Below are 26,111 nucleotides of genomic sequence, written 5' to 3' on the forward strand. Positions count from 1 at the left end.
GCTTTTAGACATAACATATATCCTTGTTGTGACTGTCCATGAAGTGAAACATTGGCTCTTTCTTCAGTTCACTGAAGAACACACTTTCAAACTCTAAGAATGATATGCTGATAGGCAGAGTAGCCAGAAATAGGCAATTAAAACATAGAATCTGAAACTACTACTGAAATTTTGTAGGTTCAAAGACAGAAGAAAGGGTTTTTTTTTTTATTTTAAAACCTGAATATTTACAATATTAGATAGGACTTCTGTTACTGAGAAGGTGGTTTTGACACACATTTGTATATGAGTACATTATTAATAAAGGATATGTACCCTAATCCTAATTTTAAAAGTAGTGCCAGCAATCTGTGATACAGGAATGCTTAATAGCAGCATCAGTGAAATTCCACTGCATTTAACAGACAACAGACAACTCTAATTTAGAGTTGCTCATCAGGCAAGCCTGGCAGATTTTGAAAACTGACACAGGAATGAAATTTCATAACAGGACCAAAGCTTCTCAATTACTTGCTGCGTGACCTTGGGCTGTCTTTTGATTTACAGATGTCTGTATGGAATAAGAATAGTGATACTTCTTTGGACTTTATAAATTAATTTTAAGACCTTGGAAGGATGCAGTGTACTACTGGAAGTCAGCAAAAGACTAAATAACTATTAATGCTACAGATTAAATTCTCTGTACTGATGATGCAGGATTTTGGCATACTGCAGGAAGGAATAATAGGAATTACTAGGAATAATAATGCAAATGCAAAAATAAGTAAACCAATGATGATGTGGGTATAGCCCTCTTCACATTAATTAACGAGTAGAGAAATACAGATTAAAACACTTAAGAGAATACATTTCAGCAAGTATCAACAGGTGTAAGTTCAGTGCTTCCACATAGAAGCAGATGGAGCACACTTACCCATATCTGATTACCTCGCTTCCAACATTACCCAGACTAAAAAAAGGCACCTAAGAAACACTTATATTCACAGAGGGAATAGCAACAAAAAAAACACCGAAGTCTCATTGTCAAGTTCTGTTGTAGCAATAAGAAAAAAGTTACTGACTTCTTACTGTAAGAAAGGTCCTTTTATATAATGTTTTCTGAAGAAATGTACACCCTAAAAGACAATCAACAGCTTTCAGAGAAACAAGGTACTCAACGTGTTGGTTTAGCAGTCATCAGTTAGAGTATTATTTCAACAGATATGTACATTTTTAATCTGTGCATTTTTAAAGTGTCTGAATCTGAATCAATCTTCAACCTGAAACAACACAACAAACTACTGCCATGCATTACAAGCGGTGAGACAAGTTATTTGGATTTATCAAACATATGTATATATATTATATTTATCAAAATGCTGCAATTTTATTTTTGGAAGCTATCAAGTAACATTACATCAAAAAGGAGATCTTAGAGTTGTCACTTACTATAAAATATATGCAGCATATAAAATTCTGTTTGTAAAGCACAGAGACTGTGCAAGTTGCTCAGGATGCTGTGCAAACTAATAAAGTGTTCTTAAACAAAATAGAGAAAAACAAAAACATTTAAGTGATGTCAAGGGTCCGGTTCAGACTCATAAAGCCAAGGAAGTTAAGGGACCTTCAAATGAATACATATATATGACATCTATTTACACACTTTATTTTAACAGCAACTTTCTATCTCTTCCCTATAATGCACCCCCTTCTTTCTGGAGTTTTGACTTCTCTGATTCATCTTGATCTCTTCACTTTAAAAATGCCCATGCTTGCACACAACAAAAGAACACTTTTCTTTGAAAGACAAATAGGTTAGAGGGTACTACCTCACTAGAACGGACATTTAATATGTTAGTTTCAGAAAGAAGTCTAAAAGCAACTAACATCACCTATAAGCAATGCCAGAAAAGCTTTATGTGGTGTGACCTCATCTGGATTAGGTGAACACTAAAAAAAAAAAAAAAAAAAACACACTAAAAAAAGCCCTCAGTTGTTTGATGTGAATTGTGCTCCTTCTCCACATTTCCATGTATAATTGTGCGTACTAAGAACTCTTAGTATCCAGTCATGGATGTGAGTACACAGAAAGAAAACAACTTTTGCAAAGCAGTCACACTGCATTAAACTGATTTACAGTGTATCTTCCTCTGCATTTGCAGTAACTGCCAAATCTCATTTAAAAGTGTTAACCATTGTCTCTTTTTCCCCCTCAAGTTCCACAAATGTAGTCTACTGCATTTGAGAAAAAAAAAATTTAACTAAGCTTGAAGAATAATGAAATCAAGAGTGCATTTTGGAAGATGAAATTACCAAAGAAACATTTATCAACGCATTACAGGCTTCTAATGGAAAACAAAATTCTCACCCATCTTTAGTTTGATCTGCCACTCCAGCCAACAGCTGTACTGTTTTAGGATTGTAACGTGGATCTGTATGAAGTCCTAAGTATTTCTGCACAAAATCTTCTGGGGTCATGTAATGCTCTCCATCTTTCTCAACACTGGCATACTAGAGAGATAACAAAAAAACAAACCATCTAACAATTAATCCATCTAGACATTAATTACCGGTGATTACCAAATCAGCATCTTCATGAATATCACTCAAATACTGCAACTGCATGCACCTGCTCTGAAATTAAAGGATATGGTTAAAACATGCAATTGCACTGCAATACTAGCTGTCCATGTTGTCCCTGTGGAATAATGTATCCACATCATGATCACTATCTTGAAAAAAGAAAAAAAAAAACCCAAACATTTTCATAAATGGTCAGGTAATTGCACAGATTTACAACTACAGCTTTTTCATTTGCAGTTGCACTGTGAAAACAGAGCACAAAATTCCTCTCAAGGTTTCTAGTACAAGATATCTTGTAATTAATTGATACAAATCACTCATAATTACTGTAAATAGTTATCAAACTGTTTTCTCCTTTTGTGAGAAATAGTTTTTCGGATTTATGTTTGTCCAGAAATGAACAGCTCTGGCATTTGTCACTTACATTAAAAAAAACTCACTGATCATGTACAAAAATTAATTCAAGATGGCAAAACTGTTGCAGAAAATTTTTTTCTATTTATGATATAACAATAAACTTAGATACAAAACTTAAGTATTCAGATTGTAAAATTAAACTGTCGACATACTAGAACATAGAACATAGCTCATAAAAGATTTCTAGTTCACTAACTTACCGTGATCAAATGCATTTTATTGACTGAATTTTTCTAAGCATATTTGCTCACAAAACCTGTAAACAAGCTTATAGCTTTAAATCCTTTTCCTCCTGTACAGTCAGTCCACTTGTACACAGAATGCAAATCTTCACACATACACATAGAAACAGGTTCCTTCAGAGAAACAATAAGTTACAAAATTTCACAGTTGTTTCATGAGAATATTAATGTGAAATGGAAGTACTGGCTTTCAGTCTGTTTGTACAAATGCAGTACATGTTCCTAGGCTCCAGCCATTAAAAGATGTCAGCCTACGAGCTCTCTGCAGAAAAGACAATGCCCACTCCATTCCCCTCAGCTAGTGCAACATTTATGTGAGGAAATCTGAACTTCAATCTAAGGCCTTATCCATCATTTGTAGCATTTCCATTACACACTGTTACATCTTGGCTCAGGTAAAACAGGTTTTAGTGAAAGAGTAACAAACAGGTTTTTGTGAAAGAGTAACAAAAAACGGCTCCTGGGAGGAACTCACAGGAATGACAATGCCACCTGCACAACATACCTGGTAAGCTGTAACATTCTGTTAGGATAAAGAAGATCACTTGTGTCTCACATGCTCCTTTTACCACATTCTGCCAGGATGTTTCAGCATAGAGTATCAGCATCAACATCCCCTCAGGCATCTCCCTTAGCTTCCCACATCTTTTCCACAACTCCTCATCTCTACTGCACCATATAGTAGCGATAAGAGATTTTCACAAGACTACAGTACATAATTTCACTCGCAATGGCCATGAATCCTGCAATTCAGCGCTGCTACCAACATGATGAAAGTATGGCTTCAACATAACAGCTTAGAAAGGTTTTCTTCTCAGCCTTTGTATAATCAATGAATATACAGATTTATAACTAAGAAATACCCAGGAAAATTAGATAAGAAAGATTAACGCAACAGGAGAATAATAAATGGAAAGTGCTTACTGATGTTGTAGGCTCACAATATTCTCCACAAGGAGCCACCTCCAGAAGAGATCCTTCCTCAGTGGCAGTCAGCACTTAAATGGGTCTGGGAGAGGTAGAGCCAGGCTCCATCCCTTCCGGTAGCACAGCTGAATTGCCTTCACCTGTGCTCCTGTGGCTGACTCATGGCTCACCTCAGGTGGTCAATCAGAGGCTCAAGCTGTGATTCCACAGTTCCCATACAGCCTTATATTGATATGACTAAAAAGCACGTTATGAAGTACAGCTCTGCTGCAACACACGTAATCTGAATGAAGTTTTATAAACAAAGGACCACAGAATATGAAGAGCATTGAACACATCCTTAAGGACAACAGAATTCAACTGCGTGATAAATGAGGGTGTTACAAAGATAATAAAAAATCCAAACGCCATTGTCTTCTTAAATTCAAGCACCAACTTACCTGAGTATATCACACATAATGGATTCTTAGAGTTAGGTGTAGGGGAAATTTTGTTAAAAATTTTGAGACTAAAATAATCAAAGGACAGATACATTCAGCTCCATACGAGAAGGTCATGGTATTTGGAAAGAGCCTGGCCATAAGCCAATAAATTAAGGCCTGACAAAGTAGCTAGGCTATTCCCTTTTGGCACGTACTTATAAGATCTGTCCTCAAGTGACATTTTCACCATACAGCTTACATATCTTTTGCAATTAGACAAGGCCATTGTTAACTTTAAATTGCTTATAAAATATGACACACTAATTAAATTTCTCTTTTCCTCAGGCTTGAATTAGATTACTGTTTATTTATGTATACATTTTTTAATCTTACTGTACATTTATGGACTGCCTCAGGCACACGGTGAGTTTGCATGATCTTTTTGTAAACCTCATCACAAAATGCAAACACACAAAAACTCTATTTGTACCACATCGTATGAGGTATCACCACACTTCTACAAGCGATACACAGTTTGAAAAATCAGTTAGCTTTCAGTTTAAAGGGATTTCTCTCCCAACAATTCTATCAGGGCAGAGGAGAAAGAAGTTCCAAAACAAAAGAGTTCTGCAGTATTCTCAATATATTATTTTTAGTATGATTAGTCTCAGTTCTGAGCATTCAGGACGTTTTTAAGGAAGGCGGGGGGAATGCTTCCTGTATGAAAATTTGAAAATGCTATCATGATTATTTTTCCACTTCACTGAACAGGTTTCATTTGCATTCAGCCAAGCTTCAGAAATTCTAAGAGAAAGGTAAAAGTCAAACATCCATTAATAAATACCTTAAACTTTGACAGAGAAGTTGGCATGATTGTATTGGAAGATATGTATGAATAGAAGGAAATTTAAGTACGCTCTCTAAGAATAAGGTCAATGACGAAGGAGCCCAGAGTTCCCATCTTCCCTTGCATCCATTTCCAAGGGAAGCCAAATTTAGAAGGAATGCTCGCCCTTTAACTGAAGCTGACAGAACAAGTCTGCACCCTCAGGAAAGAGCACAACATATCTGACCGTTTAAGTGTGCAACACTAAGAGTACTTCACAACCAGAAACTACAGCCGAGTTTTGGAATGACTGGGCTCTCTTCAGATTTTGTTAATGTTTGCAACTAAATTTGCTTACTATCTATCAAAGTAAAAACATAATATCTAAAAGTAAAAATATAATTCTATAATTCTATAGCCCATCTCTCCAAAAATATATATACTCTTCCTATGCAACTGTGTGTCTGAGTAACTTGTCTTTTGTTTTTCAATACAATCCTCGGGCACTCTGGGGAGATGAGAACTTTTGCACTTTTGACTCCTCAGGGCATCAACCTGTAGAGTATTTGCTTTTTAGGTTAATAAAACAGACACTGTCATATCAACACCTTCAAGATTAAGCTCCTCTCCACTTTTTCGTGTATCACCAATGTCAAGGACTCCAAATACTTATTTCTAGAAGCAAGTACATCTCTTGACTAGGAGATTCATACTGAGTCTACTTTTCCAAGTTAAATAGAGTATTTTCACATCATAATTCCTGTTTTTTTGTAATCCAACATGCAGAATTATCTTTCTTGAAAAAGTCTACAAAAAGAGCAATGTGATGTTCCAGAAGCACATACTTTTATACCGTTTGTGTATTCCTTGTACATAAAAAAATCCTAAATGTCTCGTGAACAAGAAATGAATCTGTGATAGAGTAACTTCAACTTGAAACTAACATTTAGGCTTTCATGGTTTGACTCCAAAAATCTAAGTTTTTCCGTTGTTTCTGACAAACAATACAGTCAGAATAATCCATTCTACAGAGCAAAGATCCCACCAAACGATGGTTGAAACATAATATCTCTCTATGTATCAGAGATGCCATAACAGAATTCATTATTTACAGAATCATGGAATCATTAAAGTTGGAAAATACCACTAAAATAATCTAGACCAATCATCAACGCATCACCACCATGCCCACTAACCCATGTTCCTAAGTGCCACATCTACTCTTCTTGAACATCTCCAGGGACAGTGACTCCACTGCCTGCCTGGGCTGCCCATTCCAATACCTCACCACTTCTGACAAGAAATTTTTCCTAATACCCAACCTGAGCCTCCCCTGGCACAACTTAATGCCATTCCTTCTGCTCCTATCACTGTTAGATGGGAGAAGAGGCTGACCCCTGCCTCATGACAACCTCCTTTCAGGTCACCATAGAGAGTGACAAGGTTTCCCCTGAGCCTCATCTTCTCCAGACTGAACAACCCCAGCTCCCTCAACTGCTCCCCATACACTTCTATTCTAGACCTTCCATTACTTCACTGCTCTACTCTGGACATGCTGCAGGGCCTCAATATCTTTCACGTTGTGAGGGGCCCAAAGCTGAACACAGTAGTAATACTTATATATTACTTCCTTCTTTACAGAGCAGTTTCTTGAATGTAGTGTGCAATTTTCAACAGGAAAGAAAAAAGATACTGTTGTGATCTTAGAAAATGAGTGGCCCAGCTATGGACCTAAACCAGCTGCGATTATTCCAGACACCTATTTCCAACCTTCTCAAAAGTTATAGGATTGATTGGCTTTTCTTTTTAGATTGATGGTTCACTGTAACTAAGAGGAGTGGATAAAACAACACTATTATTCAGATAGAATAATTCTAATGACCTACGTGACAGGTGAAATACATAAATCTTAACGATAATAATTCAAAATTCTGAAAACATTGCCAACAGCCCATCCATCTGCAGAAGGATCACAGCTGAAGCTTACAGACAAGTCACACAGCCATAGAAGTCAGAACAAAGCAGAAGCCTGCTCTTAAAATAACAGTCTTGGTTACAGTTGCAATCATTTCTGTCACAGGAATTTAGAAAAGACTTCGGAAAACACTTTAAGGCTATGATGCGGGATGGATAACCACAACCCGCACAGCAGCAGTTCCCCTCAGTGCCTCAGGCCCCTACCCTGCGTGCAATGTCAGCTTCTGTCCACATAACCGATTTTGTCCCTTCACCGACACACAGACGGTGCTGTGACAAACAGCTGAAAACACAAGCCTGCCGGCCAAGGAGCATCAGACCCGTCTGTTTACCTGCAAAAAGATACTTCGTAGTTCGGCAGGATCTGCTCTTTTGATGGAAGGCACCTGCAAATAAAAGTATGGTAACGCTTCACCAGCTGAGCTACAGACATAACTCAGGAACAAAACGCAATTCGCGCCGATAAGGGCAGCGGTATCGGCTCTCTTATCTAACCGATAAGCGGACTCAAACACGACACGCCTGATCACCGCCGTCCGCCCGGTCAGCCGGGTACCGCTGACCGCCGTCTCAGCGCGCCGCGCCCCGTCCCTCAGGATGCGGAGCTCCGGGCCCCGACTGTTCCGTCCCGCACACGCCGACTAATGGCCTCGGCCCGCGCCGCTCCCCCCTCGGCAGGGGAAGGCAGGACCGGTAGCGCTGCCCCTTCTCCGCGGCCGCCCCGCCGCCGCCGTCTTCCTCCCGCATCCCCCCGGGCTGACGGAGCGGCCGCCCGCCTCCTCCCGCGCCCGACGACGGAGGAGTCACCTTGACCGCCATGCTGCGCCGGCGAACGGGAGGAGGAGCCGCGCGCTTCTACCCACCCGCCGCGCCGCCGTGGGAGGCAGCGCCCGGCCCCGCCCCGCCCCGCCCGGCAGGCTCTCCGCGGCGCCCGGCGGCCCCGCGCCTCGAAATCCCGCTGCGGAGCGGGCGGTGCCGGCCGGGGCCCGGCGGGCTCGAGCGGCCGCCTGCCCAGCTCCGCGCCTCCGCGCCACGGGGTGTGGGGCCGCCGCCTGGGGGAGGGAGGCGCTCGCTCGAGTCCCGCGCCGTCGGGGGTTGAACTCCGGGCGGCGTCTGTCGCGGCCCAGGGAAATGGGAGGGCGCTTCGGCCGCGCCCCTCGGCGCGGCAGGGTAAGGGCAAGGGAGCGGCCGGGCACGCGGCCGTACGGCGCCTCACGGCTGCGAGGGTCGGAGCGGCTCGTGTGACCGTAAAACTGAGCGGAACCTTCCGGGCCGCGAGGTAACGCAGACCGCCGGAGGGCAGCTCGGCGTCGCTACGGCGCTCACAGAAGGGATTCTGAAGAAACCTGCCTGCTCGGCGAGCACCAGCCGCCCCGCCGCTGCGCTCCATGGGGGGCGGTCCGGACCCTGAGGCAAAGCCGCCGACGGCTCAGTGCGATCGCCCCCGGGGCCCCTGAGCACGCCCGGCGCCGAGGCAGGCGCGAGCCCGAGGCACGCTCTACGCGCGCCCACCGCATCGGAGCAACCGCGCGACCGGGCTGCCCTGAGGGCGGGGCTATGCAAACGAGTACTCCTTAAAGGCTCCCACGGGGACAACGCGGTCTTCGACATACAGCCGGGCATGCGCGCGCAGTCCCGAGCCTCGCCGAGCACAGCCGCTGGTTCTCCGCCGCTTTTGGGCGGGCGGAAGCGGAAGTGTGTGCGCTTGTTCTCATTTCCGTCGAGTGGGCGCGCGGCTTGATTCGTTCTGCCCGGGTGACTCGGCCGCCGCCGCCGGGAAATGGCGGGTGAGTCCTAGGCCGGGCCCAGCCGGCTCGCGGCCCACCTGCAGCTGGCGAGCGAGGCGGCGGGGAGCAGGGCGGGGTGTTGCCGTCGGCCTTCTCTTAGGGAGAGCGTCGCCCGGAGCGCGGAGGGTGCCCCTCCCCTCGGCCGAGCCCGAGTTTGTGCCGGGCCGCAGACGGGAGCAGGGGCCCCTCAGTGGCCTTAACATCCTCAGCAGAGGAAGCGGAGCAAGAGCTCGGGCCCTGGGTGTCGGGTTGTGGGCTGGGCGGCCGCTGCCTTGAATTTGCTCTGCACCTGAGCCGTGTGCCGCGCCGTGTGCGGCTCTGTGCCCGCCTGGTTATTGATAGCGTTTCCGGCCTAACCTCATTCCGAGTAACTTGAAATGCGAGGAAGAACTTCTGATAATGCTGCTAGAATTGAAAGGCAGAATGGGTTTAACGCGCTTGCAAAATACGTTGATAGGTGACACAAGTTTTGTGCACTGGATTAGACTTCGCAAAACAGGGTAGCTGTAATTTCCTTCCTTCCTATCTGCTCTGGAAGGAAAGTAATGGCTAGATAATGGCTGGTAGCATTCCTCCCACAGTTCAGGAACACCTGAAATGCACTAACTCTTACTCAAATGTGGTATCTGCATATATTTTGGAAAATGCTTTATAATGAGAAAACAGATTTATGTAAAAAGTAGGCAGAATGAAAAGCTAGAACTTGCAGGAAGAACGGTGCGCTTTGAAATGAAGTCAGTGTTATGAAGTTGTTTCTTCTGTTCTTAAGAACTTTTTAAAAATACTTTCCATGAGTTAGACTGACCCAGATTGTACATATCTAAACTCCTTCAAAAACTCTTTTTCTTTAGGACTTACTCCTATGGAGAAGAAACTGGCTGAATACAAATGTAACACAAATGAAGCAATTCAGCTAAAACTAGGTAATGTCAATTTTTAATTATTGTGCGCTCAGAATATTTTAACATCTATTTAATATTAAAATCCTTATAATGAAATCTACCTAGGTTATAATATGTACTTACTAATATACAGACACAAGAATAGGAACACATAGTCCAATTGTGTTGAGAATAGGAAAATGCAGCTACAGAAACTCAGGCTTGTACCTGCATAATAACATCAGCAATTTATGTTACTAGAGTGCATTGGAATTATGTCACCTTGTTCTTCTTGAGGTATTAGTATGTTCTTTTAGTTTCTTCTTCTCTACAACTTTTGCTACGATATAGTCTTAAGTATGCGTCATATTTCTTTCAAGGAAATGATAAACACAATAAATAAAACTGGAAAGTGTTCTTTGGTTTGTTTTTTCCACCTCTCCCTCAACATCTAAACAACACAAGCCATTTTCAACAGTCTTTAAAATCTACATAGAAGTGCTACTCCCTATTTTTCAGAACTGTTTGTTGTTTCATATGGCTAACTTGCAAACTTGCTTACTACCACATCCAGAATACAAGCAGAATTACTGAACTCTTGTTGGACTGACTTATATCTGAAACTTACTTGTATTGGTAATTAATAAGAGAAAAATAGGTAATACAGCTATGTTTTTTTTATCTTTCCAAACCTTCAGCATTTTGTTTCCTTGAGCAGTACAAATAGCATCACTTATTAAGAAACTAAAAATAATCAACTTTTTAAGCACTCTGAAGAACTCCTATTAACAGTTGGTTCTGCAAAACTTAGACTTTTAAATGCATAATTGGCTTGTGAGACAAAATGTTATTCTTACCAAAACATGTCTTTGAGCTGCTAACCTGTGAATCATTTCTATTTAAACAATTATTCAAATACTCATTCTGTGACTATTTATATATAATCTATATATCTAATGTTTTGATTTTCCTCTTCTGCCTTTCTAAAACCGAAGGAAAGGATGAAAAGTAATAGAATATATCTGAGTAAATTTTATCAAGACATTTGAGGAGTCACTCTATCAGTTTTCAGAGAGACTGCTTTTTTACTTGTTCCCATTACCTCACGTCACCTAAGATTTTCAGTTTACTTTCTTCTTTTTGAGAGCCAAGTTTTGGGGTTGGTTTTTGTTTTTTTAATCTTGATACTTTGTCTCAACTGTGTTGCTTTCTGAATCTGTTTTTGAGAGGGCTGAGTTTCATCCTGTTATTAAGAAACTCTTCATTTATTTTACTCCCTGAATAACTTCATTAATGGAAAATCCTTTTTACTTCATCCCCAGTTCTACTGGGGTAAAACAGTAATGAGGTTGTAGTTTTATATTTTCTTAATTAAAAAAGAACACTTAATAGCACTGTTAAGTCCTACAGCATTGCATGCACTTGTAACTCATTCTAAATTAGTATGTAACTGTTTTCTTGAGCTACCTATACCTCATTCATGGGGCTGAACAATCACATTAACACCTACATGAAGAATTATATCCCTTCCAATTTTAGGTAGTTATTTTAACTACGAATGGAGAGGATATCTGGGAATTAAGTATTTCAGTCTTCTCTAAGTCTTCCTAGAAAATCCTACTTTAACTTCTGGTTTCCCTCACTAATCATAAATTTTGTGATGGAAGAACTTCAGTCACAGTTACTGTGCAGTAGCCACTGCTAACTCTGTAAGCATGAATAAAATACTTGTTTGCTACATTACTGAGTGTGAATAGATGCTACTTTAGCAAATGCTTTCTCGTTACTAGCAAAGACCTCTAACACCAAGGGTTTGAAGAAAAATAAAAGTTGTGGGAGAATTGCTGATTATCTTGGTAATATTGGTAAAAATACCAATATTAGTCTAGATTTGTATGTATCCATGCCAATTCTCCAAAATTGTAATGTGAATATTAATGCCCATAAACATTTCTCTGTTCATCATTCTGTGAAGACTCCCTACAATGAAGCGTTCTGAACTGCATGTGAGAGAAAAGAATGACAAAATGAGAAGGAAGCTTTGATTACATGATTGGTCTTGCTTACTGTAAGAATATCCAGCTGGGCTGTGTCCTTAGTGTTCACCGCGAAGTGAAAGTCAGTCATTCAGGATATACATACGAAATCATATACATCTGTGTCAATTTCTCCATTTTATTGTGCTTACTGATTTGATTTGAGGAAATAACGTGCATCTGATTTGCACAGTCTTTATTTTGTTTGTGTGCCAGCCTAACGTAGGTTCATAACTGAAATTGTTTATAGTGAAAGAATGCGTGGACATCTAGCGTAGAATTCCTGTGTGAACAAACAGAAGCTGATGACTTGGTTGTGCTCTTTTTTCTTCTCAGTTCGCTTTCCTGAGGATTTGGAGGATGACAACACAACATTTAATCCAGAGTATAGCCATCAAGTGTTTGGTGATGAGTAAGTTAAATTATTCAGAGTCAAATTAATAGGTCTTAAGGGGAATCTTGTTTCCAAATTGCTTTAAAAATAAATAAATAAAAAGAAAAAAGAAATAATGCTACCAAACTATTGTAAGGTGACATGGCAGTACTTCAGTTTTGTGATTTTATAGTTAAATAATAGCTTTGAATCCTAGCCTCCGGAGTTTTGGCCTTGTAGTCATTTTACATGGTATTTTAAAGGTACTTGCAGAGAACAAAATGCCTGGATTGCATGGTCAGAATTGCTCATTTCAGCTGCTATTGTGTTCAAGTCATCATTATAAGATTTGCAAGAATTAATAGTTCTTTATTAAAACTTTCACAGTAATGAGTGCCGAAACCAAAAATCATCTGTCAATAGTATATCCATTTATTTGGTTTTTTTAAAATAACAATACACCATGCAATAGTTTCTGCTTTTTTTTTTTTTTTTTTGCCTTAAAATAAATTCTTAAGACTTAAATGTAGTGTTTATATTCAGGAAACATTTTTTTTTTTCAGAATATTTAAAATAAATAGAGCATCTCTTCCATAGTTATTTTTAACTTGATTCTAATAATACTGTTCACTAGAAACATGTTGCTATGACTTGTATCTGGGTATATTGTACAGTATGGCTTGCAGTAGTATGTTCCAAAACTTTACACTGCTATACTAAGTTTTAGTAAGCGTTGTTTATCAATTTGTATTAATATTAGTGAATTTAAGACAATGATGAAGATAAATGCAAGATTAGTTATTTCAAGTATTCTTTGAGTTATTGCTATAAATATACAGTTGCTGTCTTACTGAGTTCAGGGATGTGTTCTGTTTCTCCCTAGAGGAGCAAATTTACTAATAAGAACAATGTAAGGCATTATCTCTGTCTATATAGCATACATCCAGCTTGATTCTCTTTCACTATTAAAAGGTTTAGTACACCTCACTTGAAAGGAGGATGTGAATTTAAAGTCTTAAATACTGTGGTTTGAATATTTTGCAATGAAACTCATTTAGAGGTCTGACTGTGCTTTTTTCCTTCCTCAGTGAAGTTGCCTTTGGCTACAAGGGACTGAAGATTCTCTTATACTATATTGCTGGTAACCTGTCAACTCTCTTCCGCATTGAATATACATCTAAAGTTAATGAGAAGTTTGACTGTGTGGAGGTAAAGACAGAGCCAAACTTGTACTTATTGGGAACGCTTTATGGGGACAAACCTTCTAGGGCTACTTATTGCCCTTCCAAACATGTTACATTAAAAATAAAGCTTCCTATTGTGCTAACCTGAAAAAAAACCATAGAACTTATTTATATGTTTTCTCATTGTTCTTTCTTTTGACTCTACTACTGCCATCAAAATTGTACCAAATGAAAAAAAAAAGTCTATTTTCATGCTAGCTGTCTCCAGGAGAGCTAGTGGTTTAATTCATATTTAAGAGACTACATTAGGAAAGAAAAATGAATTTTTCGGAGTAGATTCTGGTGCATTAAGAAAATTGAATATCATAATTGAATATCATCTGAGATTTACTTAGTTATAGGCAAGGAAAAAATGATTTATTTTGAAAAGAGCTGTTAATAAGGTGATTGGTGAATCTTCACAATATTCTGTAGTGTGAAGTGGTCGTACGTTTGCACTGACTTCAAATTACTTTGCCCAAGAAATCTATTCTTGTCAAGAGTAAACATCTTTATGATTTAAAGTTCATATTTCAATTTCGTCAGAGTTTATTTAAATGCTTTCAAGGAAAAGGCTTTCTAAACAAAAATTGAAATGACTGTGTTAAATTAGTTGTACAGGTTTTTGTTTCTGTGTTCTGAAGCCGCGTTAGAATATAGTTAGTTCAACAGGCTAAGTGCCTGGACATCTGAAATACTTCTGAGGCTAGGGCAGCCTACCTTAAGAGTGAAAGGTCATGTTCTTCAATGTTTGTAAGGTTTTTAGAGGTAAAGAAAAAAGGAAAGCCAGTTGGTTAAGTGATAACCATATTAAAATCAAACAGACCACCTCTCCTTCCAGCCTTTCACCAACATAATTTCAAAATCACGTCACAGTGGGAATCCACACCTCAACATATTTGTATTGACGTGCTATTTTCCGCACAAATAAAGCCACTTTTCTTATCTGGAAGTATAAACAAGGTAAATGAGCCCTAAGCTTACACTGCAACTATTTCCATTGCTCAGAATCCTTCCTACTTTCAGGCTCAGTGTTGCCTCTATTGAATTATTTTTCAATTGCATAATGGAGTGATAGGGACAAGAAAGAATATCCATTTGAGCTAGCTTCCAGATAGTTTTCTGCAGGCTGTGGCTGAAGAACTTTCACTGTGCTTCCTGTGATATCACTAACAGACTGTGTGTCCTAATAAGCTGCTCATGTGACTATATCTGATCTACTGCAGGGGGAAAAAAAGATACAGCAGCCAGACTTGTTCTGCCATTTATATTTGCTGTTTAACTACCTTAAAATATTAACAATTTGCAGAGATTAAAATAAGCACAGTGTTAATTTAAATGCGTATTGCCATTTACTTTTCTAAGCTAACTGTTTAGTTGCTTAGGTCATTTGGGTTAATCATATTAATGCATGAACTGTAAACGCTATGCATGACAGATAATCTTTGTGCTTCAAATAAATGGTGTTCAGGAAAGGACGTAAGTCTCTGCTTTGAACAAACTGGTTACAAGTGAGAATTGAGCTTTAATGCTGTTTAGTTATTCATACTCTTGCATTTTGTATCTAAAAGCCCACGCAGACCATTTGACCCCATAGTATTAACTGTTTTTCCAAGGTCTCTTAACCAGGCATATTTATGCATCTTAATATGTTCTCTATGAAGATGCTTCTATATACTGCACTAGTGGGGAAGGCTCAGCGAAGTCTTGTCATATTTTGAACAGATGTATGTTCTTCTTTGGCACTTCATTTAATGAAAATAGACAGAATTTATCCATTGGGTGGCGTCAATTCTTTTAAACATCTGTAGAGAGGCTGCTTTCTTCTGGTATAAATACGAATAGCATTGACCTCTGAATTGCTAGCTGCTTTCAGATTTGCAGCTGTACAAGTAGCTTCCTTTTCTTCCAGTTTTCATGATGGAGTGAGGGAAAGTATTTCACTAACCTCTGAAACAATCTTTACTATCCACGTGTTATCGTGCTTTGCAGCTGGTCTGATATATTTGTTTTAACTCAAGTTAATGAAAGTGCAATTTTAATATTGGATATACTTTAACACTGCAGATGATTCCACTGCTCCTCACTGGCGTTAATATTTATAATTGGTAGAAAAGCTCAGCTTTCAAACGTATTTCTATGGTAACTTTTAAGTGAACACACCACTTTGAAATAGCATGAAAATATACACAAATGTGGTAACTGCCTATTAGTATAATTATATTAATATTATCCAGAGCCAAACGTAATGTACAAAGAGATCCTGATGGCTCAATTAGTCCTACTACAAAACAAGTTAGGTTACAAGTCCTTACTGTGTTCCCTATCTTCATCTCATATGATTTCCTTAGGAAGGTAATACATACTGGTGCTTGGAAGTCCTGTTTTAATTGTGGATTATTTTACGTATCTTTTGCAGATGTGCAAAATGAAAGTCACTAGCAGTGATTTCCTCTGACTTCATCACCAGGGCAGGATTAAGATCTGTGTAAATATACTTGCAGTCTGAAAGAAAGATGAGCATTTCTGAAATGCTGTGCTTCTTACAAATACTCGTTCTTGTTAACGTATATAATTCAGTGATTCAGCAAAACATGGCTCACTTTCTGTTACGCAGTTACATTACGAAATGCAAAGCAAATACATTAAGCTACCATTGCTCGAAGATGAACAGAAAGGGGCCTTTGTTTTGAGAACAAAATTGATGTAAAGGCTGTAGACATTTTCACTGCGTTGTTATAGCAAGTATTGTAGAGCTATATCTTAATCGCTTTATAGTGCTCTCTACAAATATAAATATAAATGTTGGTAGTACCAAACCATTAAGAATAAAACTTGTTTGTGCTGAACCACATCCATCTTTCTCTATACTAAAAATGTAACTGAATGATGAAGTGCTATTCATTTGCAGGTGCATTGCCTCTACTTAAGGAAGGATGGTTGAAAGGACAGGAATTAGTAGCATGTTGTATTAGCCTTTTGTAGTGTATTTTGTTCTAAGCATCTTAATTTCCCTGTTTTGAATGCTAAGTAGCGAGGGTCTTGGTTTCAAACTAATACCCATCATGCACATAAACGGTGTGAAAGAGCTGCTTAGTAAGTTAACACAAAGTGTTCTTGTGTCAGTCCTTGTGGAAATAGATACAATACAAACATTACAGCTGAACTCACCGCAAACTCCATTAAGTAAAAACCTGGATTCATTGTCCAGAGGAAAGTTTGAATTGAATGTAAGCTCATTTTGTTGAATGTAATGTCAGGCTTTTAGGGGCTGTATTGAGGAGTACTGTTTTGTTAAGTTGAGACCAATTCATTAAGTTTTATTGCCTGGTGAGAAGCAGTAATACGTTATTGTGAAACTTCATCAAATATTCATGGTTAAAAAGAAGTAGTAAATGTATTCAATCAAGTGGTCTTTTTGGGGTCTGAAAAGGATTATGAAGTCTGCTCAGCTGATAGTCTGTAACTTTCAGTTTGGTTAACTGAAAAGGGTAATTTTGATCTCTGAATTTAATGTTGGTGTCAGAATATTTCTTCCCTCTCTGCTAAGTTAAATTTTACACGTCAGAATTATTAACCATATTTCTAAATTGTGTTTTTTATTTTGTCAGCTTTGTTTTCAAAATATTCTTTGATTAGAGTACAAGCAAGCATTTCCAGCACAGACACATAAGGGTGCAAGAGTGGTGCTAGCTGTCACTTTCTTGTTTGGGAGCTACCATTTTTTAGTCTTTGTTCCTTTTTCTCCACTCAGTTCCGTACCACCTAATACCAGTTATGGTGTTTGTTTGGGAATCCCAGTTCCACAAGACTGTGTGCAGCATGGTCACAGAGGTTTGCTGGATGAAAAGCCTGAGCTACCAATTTTATTGCATTTTTCAGAAACTAATGTTTCATCCAACGAACTAGGAAAACAAGAATATTGTTCCTAGCTCTTGATTGAATCCACAGCTTCCTTCCTTATCTTGCTGGTATTCCTTGTGTTCCTTCACACTGAATTTTTATTAGAATAGTTATCAACCCTCTTCGATTTTGCTTAGACAAATTAACAGTCACTAAATGTGAACATGTTCAGGAACTTATTTATGTTGTAACTACTAGCTTTTGAATACTGATAATGGCTCGACTGACCCTTTTGTGTCTCTTCAGTTATCTTTATCTGCTCAAAGGTCTGAACAACAGGAATATTTGTCTTTTTTAAAGTTACTGATAGGCCATAGCATTCCTTTTTATATTCATCTATAATAGCAAAATGATGACTTTGCTGTCTTTTTAATCTTCTGCTGATCCCGCCCTGTTTTGTATTCCCCAGGCAGATGATGTTGAAAGTAAAATTAGAGAAATTATTCCTCCTGGCTTTTGTACAAATACAGATGACTTTGTCTCTCTGTTGGAAAAGGAGGTCAACTTTAAGCCCTTTGGAATGCTGCTACACACATATTCTGTTCATAATGAGGAAGCTGGTGAAGACATTGCATATCAGATATATAAGGTATGAAAAATAAGTGAAACTTCATAAGCAAGCAAATTAAAGTTTATTTTGCAGCGAGGCACCTTCTGTAACGTTCAACATATATATATTTACATATACATATATAAATATTATCATTTGACCAACTTATTGGTTAGAAGCATGCTTTTTTTTTTTTGTATGGGGGGAAGTAATTAGGTTTTGCAGATTTTTTTTTTTTTCCTTTTGCATCTGTGATAGGTTTCACCTGACTTCTCCTGGCTTTTTCCCTAGGCTGACATGACGTGTCCAGGCTTTCGAGAATATCATGAAAGGCTTCAGACATTCTTGATGTGGTTTATTGAAACTGCTAGCTTTATTGATGTAGATGATGAAAGATGGAACTACTTTATAGTGTAAGTACAGTTCTAAAGCAACAGTGGACCTTATTACCTCCACAAAGCCTGCATTTTAATTGTGGCTGGCCAATTATTGGAGCAGTATAATGATATTTTTCCCAGGAAAGAAAAACCATTGTTTATCAGGCTTGAGTTTTCCTCCATTATACTTTGGGGAACCTTGAGAATAGAGCTGAATTAAATGCTGTTGTCCGTTAGAGCCCTGAATGTAGGCTTAAACAGTAAAATGAGCTTTGCCTGTGTTTTCTTTTACTTGCCACCTATTCATCTTTATAATAGGCAAGTGCACTGAAGTGCTGTAAAGAGGTCTGATTTATCCAAGTTGCTGCACACCAATTAAGTGAATTGTACATTCAGAACATAGCAGGTGTACCCATTGGGCCCTCACAGAGTAGCTTGCTGACACTGAAAATTCAGTTGGAGAATGGAAAAGAAAATGGACACTGCATGGGAGCGCGACTGTAATTGACCTGCTTGGCTTTCTGTTTTATCTGCAGATTTGAGAAGTATAATAAGGATGGAGCTACACTCTTTGCGACTGTGGGCTACATGACAGTCTATAATTACTATGTGTACCCAGACAAAACCCGGCCACGTGTAAGGTAATTGGCGGTGTAACTCGTGCCTTGCCTTTTATTTCAGAAGAGGGAACTGCTGAAGTTCCCAATACTTGTTTATAATGGTGTTGATTTGTTTTAAAAAAATCCCCATTATTAGTTGGCTACGCACTGATTTATTTCATTGTTCCCTTCTTGAAGCAGAGGGAACTGCACACAAGTTTTGAATATTTAGCAGTTCTAAGATTCTGTAAGAATTATGTTTTAACATTAAGACTGATGCATGTGTTTTAAGAAAAACTTAGTTTTTATGCCTTTACACTGCAATGTTTGCAAAAGCATGCATTTGAACTGAAATATCAATACATTCCTTTGTCTGTAGCCAGATGCTGATCTTGCCACCATTCCAAGGAGAAGGCCATGGTGCTCAGCTTCTCGAAACAGTTCATAGATACTATATGTCTTCTCCTACAGTACTTGATATAACAGGTATACGTTAAATTTCTAACTCATTTCACCTGTTTGGTCACATTCAGACACTGCTAGCCCACAAGCCAGCTTTTATGTTCACTTGTTAGAATTAAATGGCCTTTTGAAGGTTTAGCTTCAGCTCAGTTCAGGATTAACAGTGCCCTATTTTACAGAAGAACTGTATATAATGTAGCTCCTTAAATCCTCTACTTAGAGAACAGCACACCAGGAAAATTCAATCCCTAGCATGCATGGATTACCAGTTAATTAGCCATTTTATTGTGAGATATACAGCTGAGTTTGTCAGGAGATCAAGCTTTGTCAGATTCCTTGTTCAACTAGTTCCTATTAGCCAAAACTCAAAACTGAGAAAAATCTGAAATAGTGTTTTAACACGTATGTAAGCCAAAAGTCAACAGACAAAAATCTGCACAGGAGTTGTGCTCCATGAGCATGCACTACTGACTGAATGCACCCCTCATGTTAGAGATGAGCCAATAAATACATGAAAGTGAAAATTTAGTGGAAGAATGGTGGGGGGGAGAGGGTACACACATCTTAAAAATATAGCATTAAAATGGTTAGAATCATGACGTCTGTCCTGTAGTTTAAAGTCCAATATAGGAAGAAATACAGTTTAAAAATATAAATTGACTAATCTAAGGTCTTCTAAGACCTCATCTCAAAAAGAAGAGAAAGACCTTCTATTCCTCTACCCTCCAAAAAACTAATTAAAATGCATTACAACACTTGCTTTCTTCATAGTATCACTGCAGGATAATCCTAACGCAGGGTAATCTACCTTGTAATTTTAATCCAATTCATAGAAACCTAAAGAAGCATAACTTCCTTTATGCAGTAGGAAGTCTTATTCATTGTGTGATTTTTATCCTTTTTTTCCACTAATACTACAAAGCTTTACATAGCTTTTATAACTGAGAATAAACAGTCTTAAATATAGTACTACATAAATCATATGACACATTCATGGCTCAGTGCCTTTAATGCAAATTTGTAGCAAACAGCAAATTTGCACTAAAGTAACTCTTTTTGGATTAAAGCAGGAGGAAGCTTGCAATATTCTACATGGCACAGAAGTTATGTAATCTTACACTTCTGCAAGATAATTTATTGTCATTCTGATAAAAAGTCAGGCTTGGCAATCTTGATAATGGACCAAATTCATACTTACATATCCACTAAAGTTGTTAAGTAAAGCCTTTCCTCTCTTCAGAATGATTAGAATTTCAACTTCCTTAAAGAAACTAATGCCTAAAAAAAATAAAGTATTTCAGACTTTAACATTTGCAATGGATACTTTGTCCCAACTGTAACTCATAATCCTAGTTGACACAAGTGAAATGTATGTTGGTAGTGCTTACCATACAGAAACTGCCTCATCTTTCTTCTAACTAATTTGAATGAAAAGGAGCAGAACAAATGAATCTCAGTACAGCCTCTTCAGTCTCTTTTGCAGAATAAGTGCTGTAAGTTTTGCCACACAAGATTATTGCACTCATGTGCAAATCTTTTTTACTGATGCAGTCCTAGGCAGTCTGCAACCCAAAAAACAAATTGCTGGTTGTGCAGTGCTGCATATACTAGGACCAAAACTTATATGCTATTCCTTTCTCTTCGTAACATACTAGCTTTTGATCACTCTTAAACCGCAAATGTCAACTACATAAAATAGTCCTCATCTTGAGGAAAAGGGGGAGAAAATGAATGAAAAAGCACAGCTGGAATATAGGCTGTTCAACAATAAATTGAACAGAAAAATAAAGGTAGGGTAGAGCATGACCCTGCTCCTCACTTGTAGTAAACCTGTCCAAACTATAAAGCGGTGATTAAGTCTATTTGCAGCATTGTAACATTTCCTTCTCTGTAGTTCATAGGTGGGAACAAAGTTGCAAATAGGACTATGTTGATGATCACTGAAGCTAGTTCTTGATTTTGTTGTTTTGGTTTGTTTTTTTTTTATAAAGCTACAGTTTCGATAGCAATGCTGCTGTTTCAAGCAAGATGGAAGTAACTTCAAATTACCTTCAGCTTTTATTTCAGTCTTTATCCACATAGTTTGTCTTACAATAATTACGATGCTTTGATCTGCTATAGAATAGAGGGAACATACAAGAAAAAAGGGTTTATGTTTTGAACTGTATTCAACTTGTTTTGTCAGTCTCTTGGAAACACGTGTAATACTGTACACAGTACAATTTAACTGACATTGTCATACATTTAAAACTTTGATAGCAGTACTTATGATTAAGCACAGCTATTTATACATGATGAATGTTGTATCTGGTCTCGTCTTCCACAGCTCTTGTAATTGCATACCAGAAATGAAGAAACAAATAATTCGTATATTAACTATGTGCTCTTATAATTTTTTTTCTAGCTGAAGATCCATCTGAAAACTACATAAAGCTAAGAGACTTTGTTCTTGTAAAGCTCTGTCAAGACTTGCTTTGCTTTTCCCCAGGAAAGTTAATGCAAGGCTTCAGCCAAGAAATGGTAATGGAAGCTCAACAGAAGCTGAAAATAAATAAGGTATTAAATCTGAACAGTGGTAGTTGGACCTATTCTTATCAAGCTAGTACAACGTAGGGGTGGAGACTTGGAGTTTACATACTGTGGTTTATTTCAACAGATTTCTACAGTGTATCTGAAAGTGAAGAAATTGCTTAAGATTTTAAGTAAATGCCTTCTTGTTTTCCATCTAATGCTGTTGATGTATTCCAATTGAATTGGAAATTGGAAAACTTGAAATATTCCAATTTCAAGTGTCAGTTTCCATCTCTTCAGGTATATCTATATAAATAGCCACTGTTGTTCTGAGAACACAGAATACTAAGGTAGTAATGCTAGCATTGCTACTGAGGCAGCTCTAAATGTTTGAAGGACTAAACCGTTAAATTGAACAATTAAACAGATAATTGTCCAAGTGATTAAACTCATTAGTAAGCTCTTCATTTAAAAATACATGAATGTGTTTTTTATGAAAGTGTTGAATGAGGATTGCAGAGGAAAAACCTTATTCAAATATATTCATTGAAATGTTATTGTTTGTATAAGAGAAGTAAACCTGCAGCCTTCTGTACCTGAGATGTTACACCTAAAAGGATAATTAAGTTTATTTTTTAATAGAACCTAAAGATGGATTAGTATAGCAAACCATTTTATTTTTAACCCTGTTGCTCAGCAAAGGAGTAGTTGATCTTAAGTTCAGTTTAAGCGTTATAACAGTTCATAGTAATACAGTAGAAACATCAATCTGTTTCCTTTCCAGATGTCATAGTTGCTGATCAGTGTTCCAAAGTCACTTCAATTTTCCATATACTGATTTCTTTGTTATCTTCCTAGTAAAAAGAAACATTTAAATATTCTTTCATTCTCATTTCTAGCATTTCCAGAGGACCTTGTGAAGAGCAATAAGTATGTCAAGATTATTAATATTAGTACAGGAGGTACTATGTAGTAATTAATTGCTTAATGTTACTCTAGTTCCAGTTCTTCAGTTCTTTGGATTACTTCTGGACTCTGACTTCTGGACTTTCTGCCATTCATTTATAGCAGATCCTTGAAGCACCTTCACAGACACTGCAACATTTTGAGAGATTACACACTAGCTGTACTGGAATAAATTATTTTTTGAGGAGTAACTAGAACATTTGTTCATTTAACCCACTGCTAAGGAGGATCAGGCTGGTTGAGGCTTTGTTGGTATCTGACTGATATCTAATAAGCTGAGGAGTTACTTAAAGTGGAGAAATACTGTGATACTACTGCTGAATGACCTCTTTACTCAGACATGTTCTTTATTCTCCTTTTTGTTCACTAGCAACACACAAGGAGAGTTTATGAAATTCTCCGATTGCGTGCAACAGATATGGGTGATGCAGAACAATCCAGAAGCTACCGGTTGGATGTTAAAAGAAGGCTGATTGGCCCCTATAAGGTATATGACTTATGTATCATTTAATAGTTATTTCAAGGCTAATTATACCTGATTTTACTTCCATTTCCATAAATGTAGTTGATGCCAATTATGTTGCCAATCAACTACTATTAGTTATGCAGCATTCAGCTGACATACACAGATGCAGAGAACATTCATTCGTGGCTGTACCAAAGATCTTGTTTGACTCCTGTTACTTGCCCAATTCCAGCAGAAATTTATTACCCTTACAGTACCTAGCTACAAGTGGCATTAAATCCAGTTAGAGCAAAGGGAAGGGAGAGGGGAGGGAAGTCACTTTCTTGGAAAGATTGAGAGTATCTTAAATACATAAACCACAAAGTTAGAAGTGAGGGTTAAATGCTATATATTTACACTAGAAAACTAGGTATAGTTTAGACTCCTGTTCTGCTCATTAACTAGGTCTAACAGAGCAGCTTGGTAACCTAGCCATGTCTGTACAGTACTCCCTGTAGATGGGATATGATCTCAACAGTGAAGTTGAATCAAATACTCAACTTAGTGCAGAGTTGCTTTCTTATTTCCTGCCCAATATGCTTTTGAGGATCTACTTGCTACATGCTGCATTAACCGATCCTCTAAGATTAGGAGTGGGTGTGTGTATATGTATGTGTATATATAGTGTATGTATGTATCTCCTAGTTGCTAATGACATGAGTCTCTATATTGATTGCAAAAACCCACAAGCCTAGGTTCATTGCTGTAACTAGCATGTTAGCTACTCTGCAATTAAATAATCACCAAGCAACCCAAAACCTGGTTGGAAAAGTTTCACAAAGTATCAGAAGTATCTTGATTAGCTTGCAAGCCTCCCTAAAGCAGCACTTATCCTGTTATACCAAAATAGCAGAACTTTGATTGTACTCATGTTGGACTTAGGGGGTCTGTTAGCAGAAATGAGAACTCAGCGCTGCATTAAACACTTGGCTGATCTGGAGATAACACCGTGTCATGCTGAGTGACAGGATCCTAATCAAAACACTTTCTATTCTCTTTTGTGAGTGTCTTGTCTCATTTACTAAATTTCACTCGCTGTCCACTACAAATAAGGCCTTGATTTTTCATCCAACAGGACTGTCAGATGTCCTCAGCATGTAATTCAGCTTAATATTTGGAGGAAATCTAAAATGCCATAAGCAGCTTCAAATCTAGTGCTTCTAATAATTGTTTTCACTTTAGTCTTTGCATGTAATAAATACATTGAGTAAAAACTTTACAGATATTGTACTGCTAGATATGATATTTGTCTTCTAAAATTTTAGAGTATTCTATTGCTTTAAATATTTCACTTTTTCAACCACAGTTCTCTTCTAAAGATTGATCAAAACAGCCAGCGCCCTTTCCCTGATTTTTTTTTTTTTTTTTTTTTTAGGTTTTAAGTTTCATATTCTAAACTATGGTCATCTTGTTTATCATTGTTCTGCCTAGTGAATGGCTTACATGCTAATTTTTAACAGTTTCACAAAAAAATCTTATGCTCCTGTTTTTAAAAAAATAGAATAAAACTTGCCAGAACTGCAGCTGAACTCTCAATATGTAGTAATTTGGGAGAGAAAGCAACCTTTTATAAAGAATTGGCAATATTACAGCACTTTTAATGCTTGTGTCATGTAAACACAACTCTTTTATAAAGCACTTGATAACTTCATTTGAATTGTATTGTACAGGTACAGTACAATTCTAAATTCTTAATATCTTCCACTATTAACAGTGGTCCTGCATCTTAGAGCTATTTCCTGACTGTTGCAGAAATACAGAAAAATTTTGAAATGAGTCTTCAGCTTGCCAGATAATTGGTAATACAGAAACTGTGGAGCTTTAACAGAAGAGGTTTCCTAGTTAAACTGTTAGTGGATTTTTCTTTGTTTTTATTATTTTTTAAAGCACTAGGGACTTCGTAAAGACCTAGATATTGAAATGGAATAAATTCAGTAAAATACTGTACTCTTCACTGTTCCTTATGTTCAAATTACTGTTTATTTAATTGCTTAGAAAAAGCAGAGAGAACTTGCCAAGATGAGAAGGTGCTTAAGACCAGAGGAGCTGACAAATCAGTTGAACCAAATAGACCTAAACATGCAACATGAACAGTTAGAAGAGAGCTTCCAGCAACTTGTTTCGGATTACCGAAGAGTCCTAGAACGACTTGCGCAAGCATGAGGATTTGACCTGTACAGGAAACTTGCAGATTTCTGCACAGTGTTATGAAGCACATCCTTAATTGCCACTTAACTGCAACAAAAAAAAACCAACCAACCTTGTGACGTTTTAATCACATTAAGGGTGCATTGTGTTTCTGTGCATTTTGAATATTTTCTATTTTAGTGCTGTAGATTTAAAAATGTTGTTCTTCAAGTTTGGGAGCACTTATTGCTGAAATAAACTGTAGATTCTCAGATCAATAACACATAAATTGTTTGAATTTTTTAACCTTTCTGTTTTGCCTCAGGACTTAACAGATATCCAAGTAGCAAGTTAGTACATGATTGTATATATTTATACTGCAACTGTTCTAAATTTCTCCTAACTTCATCCTCCTCAGACTGTTTCATTTGGGCCCTA

At 38.0% G+C, this 26,111-nt stretch overlaps 2 protein-coding genes across 2 annotated transcripts in view; one reads left to right on the forward strand and one right to left on the reverse strand.

Annotated features, from left to right (window-relative positions):
- The window catches only part of SLC25A12 (solute carrier family 25 member 12), a gene marked incomplete at its 5' end in the record, with an annotated part of 45,878 nt that extends 37,686 nt beyond the window's left edge, over positions 1 to 8,192 (reverse strand). Inside the window, 3 exons of the mRNA XM_079538873.1 lie at positions 2,348 to 2,490; positions 7,706 to 7,759; positions 8,016 to 8,192. Of these exons, the coding sequence (XP_079394999.1) occupies positions 2,348 to 2,490; positions 7,706 to 7,759; positions 8,016 to 8,192 (374 nt within the window). The remainder of the gene's footprint in view (positions 1 to 2,347; positions 2,491 to 7,705; positions 7,760 to 8,015) is intronic.
- On the forward strand, positions 8,191 to 25,709 carry HAT1 (histone acetyltransferase 1; the record flags this gene model as incomplete). The annotated part of the gene is given in 12 exon segments (XM_079539355.1): positions 8,191 to 8,306; positions 8,308 to 8,543; positions 10,012 to 10,083; positions 12,414 to 12,489; positions 13,539 to 13,659; positions 17,986 to 18,165; positions 18,418 to 18,539; positions 19,040 to 19,144; positions 19,482 to 19,588; positions 21,969 to 22,120; positions 23,412 to 23,525; positions 25,542 to 25,709. Coding segments are annotated over 12 exon segments (1,569 nt in total).
- Between the last annotated feature and the right edge of the window lie 402 nt (positions 25,710 to 26,111).

This window comes from Tetrao urogallus, assembly GCF_951394365.1.
Source record: "Tetrao urogallus genome assembly, chromosome: 8".
Taxonomy (NCBI): Eukaryota; Metazoa; Chordata; class Aves; order Galliformes; family Phasianidae; genus Tetrao; species Tetrao urogallus.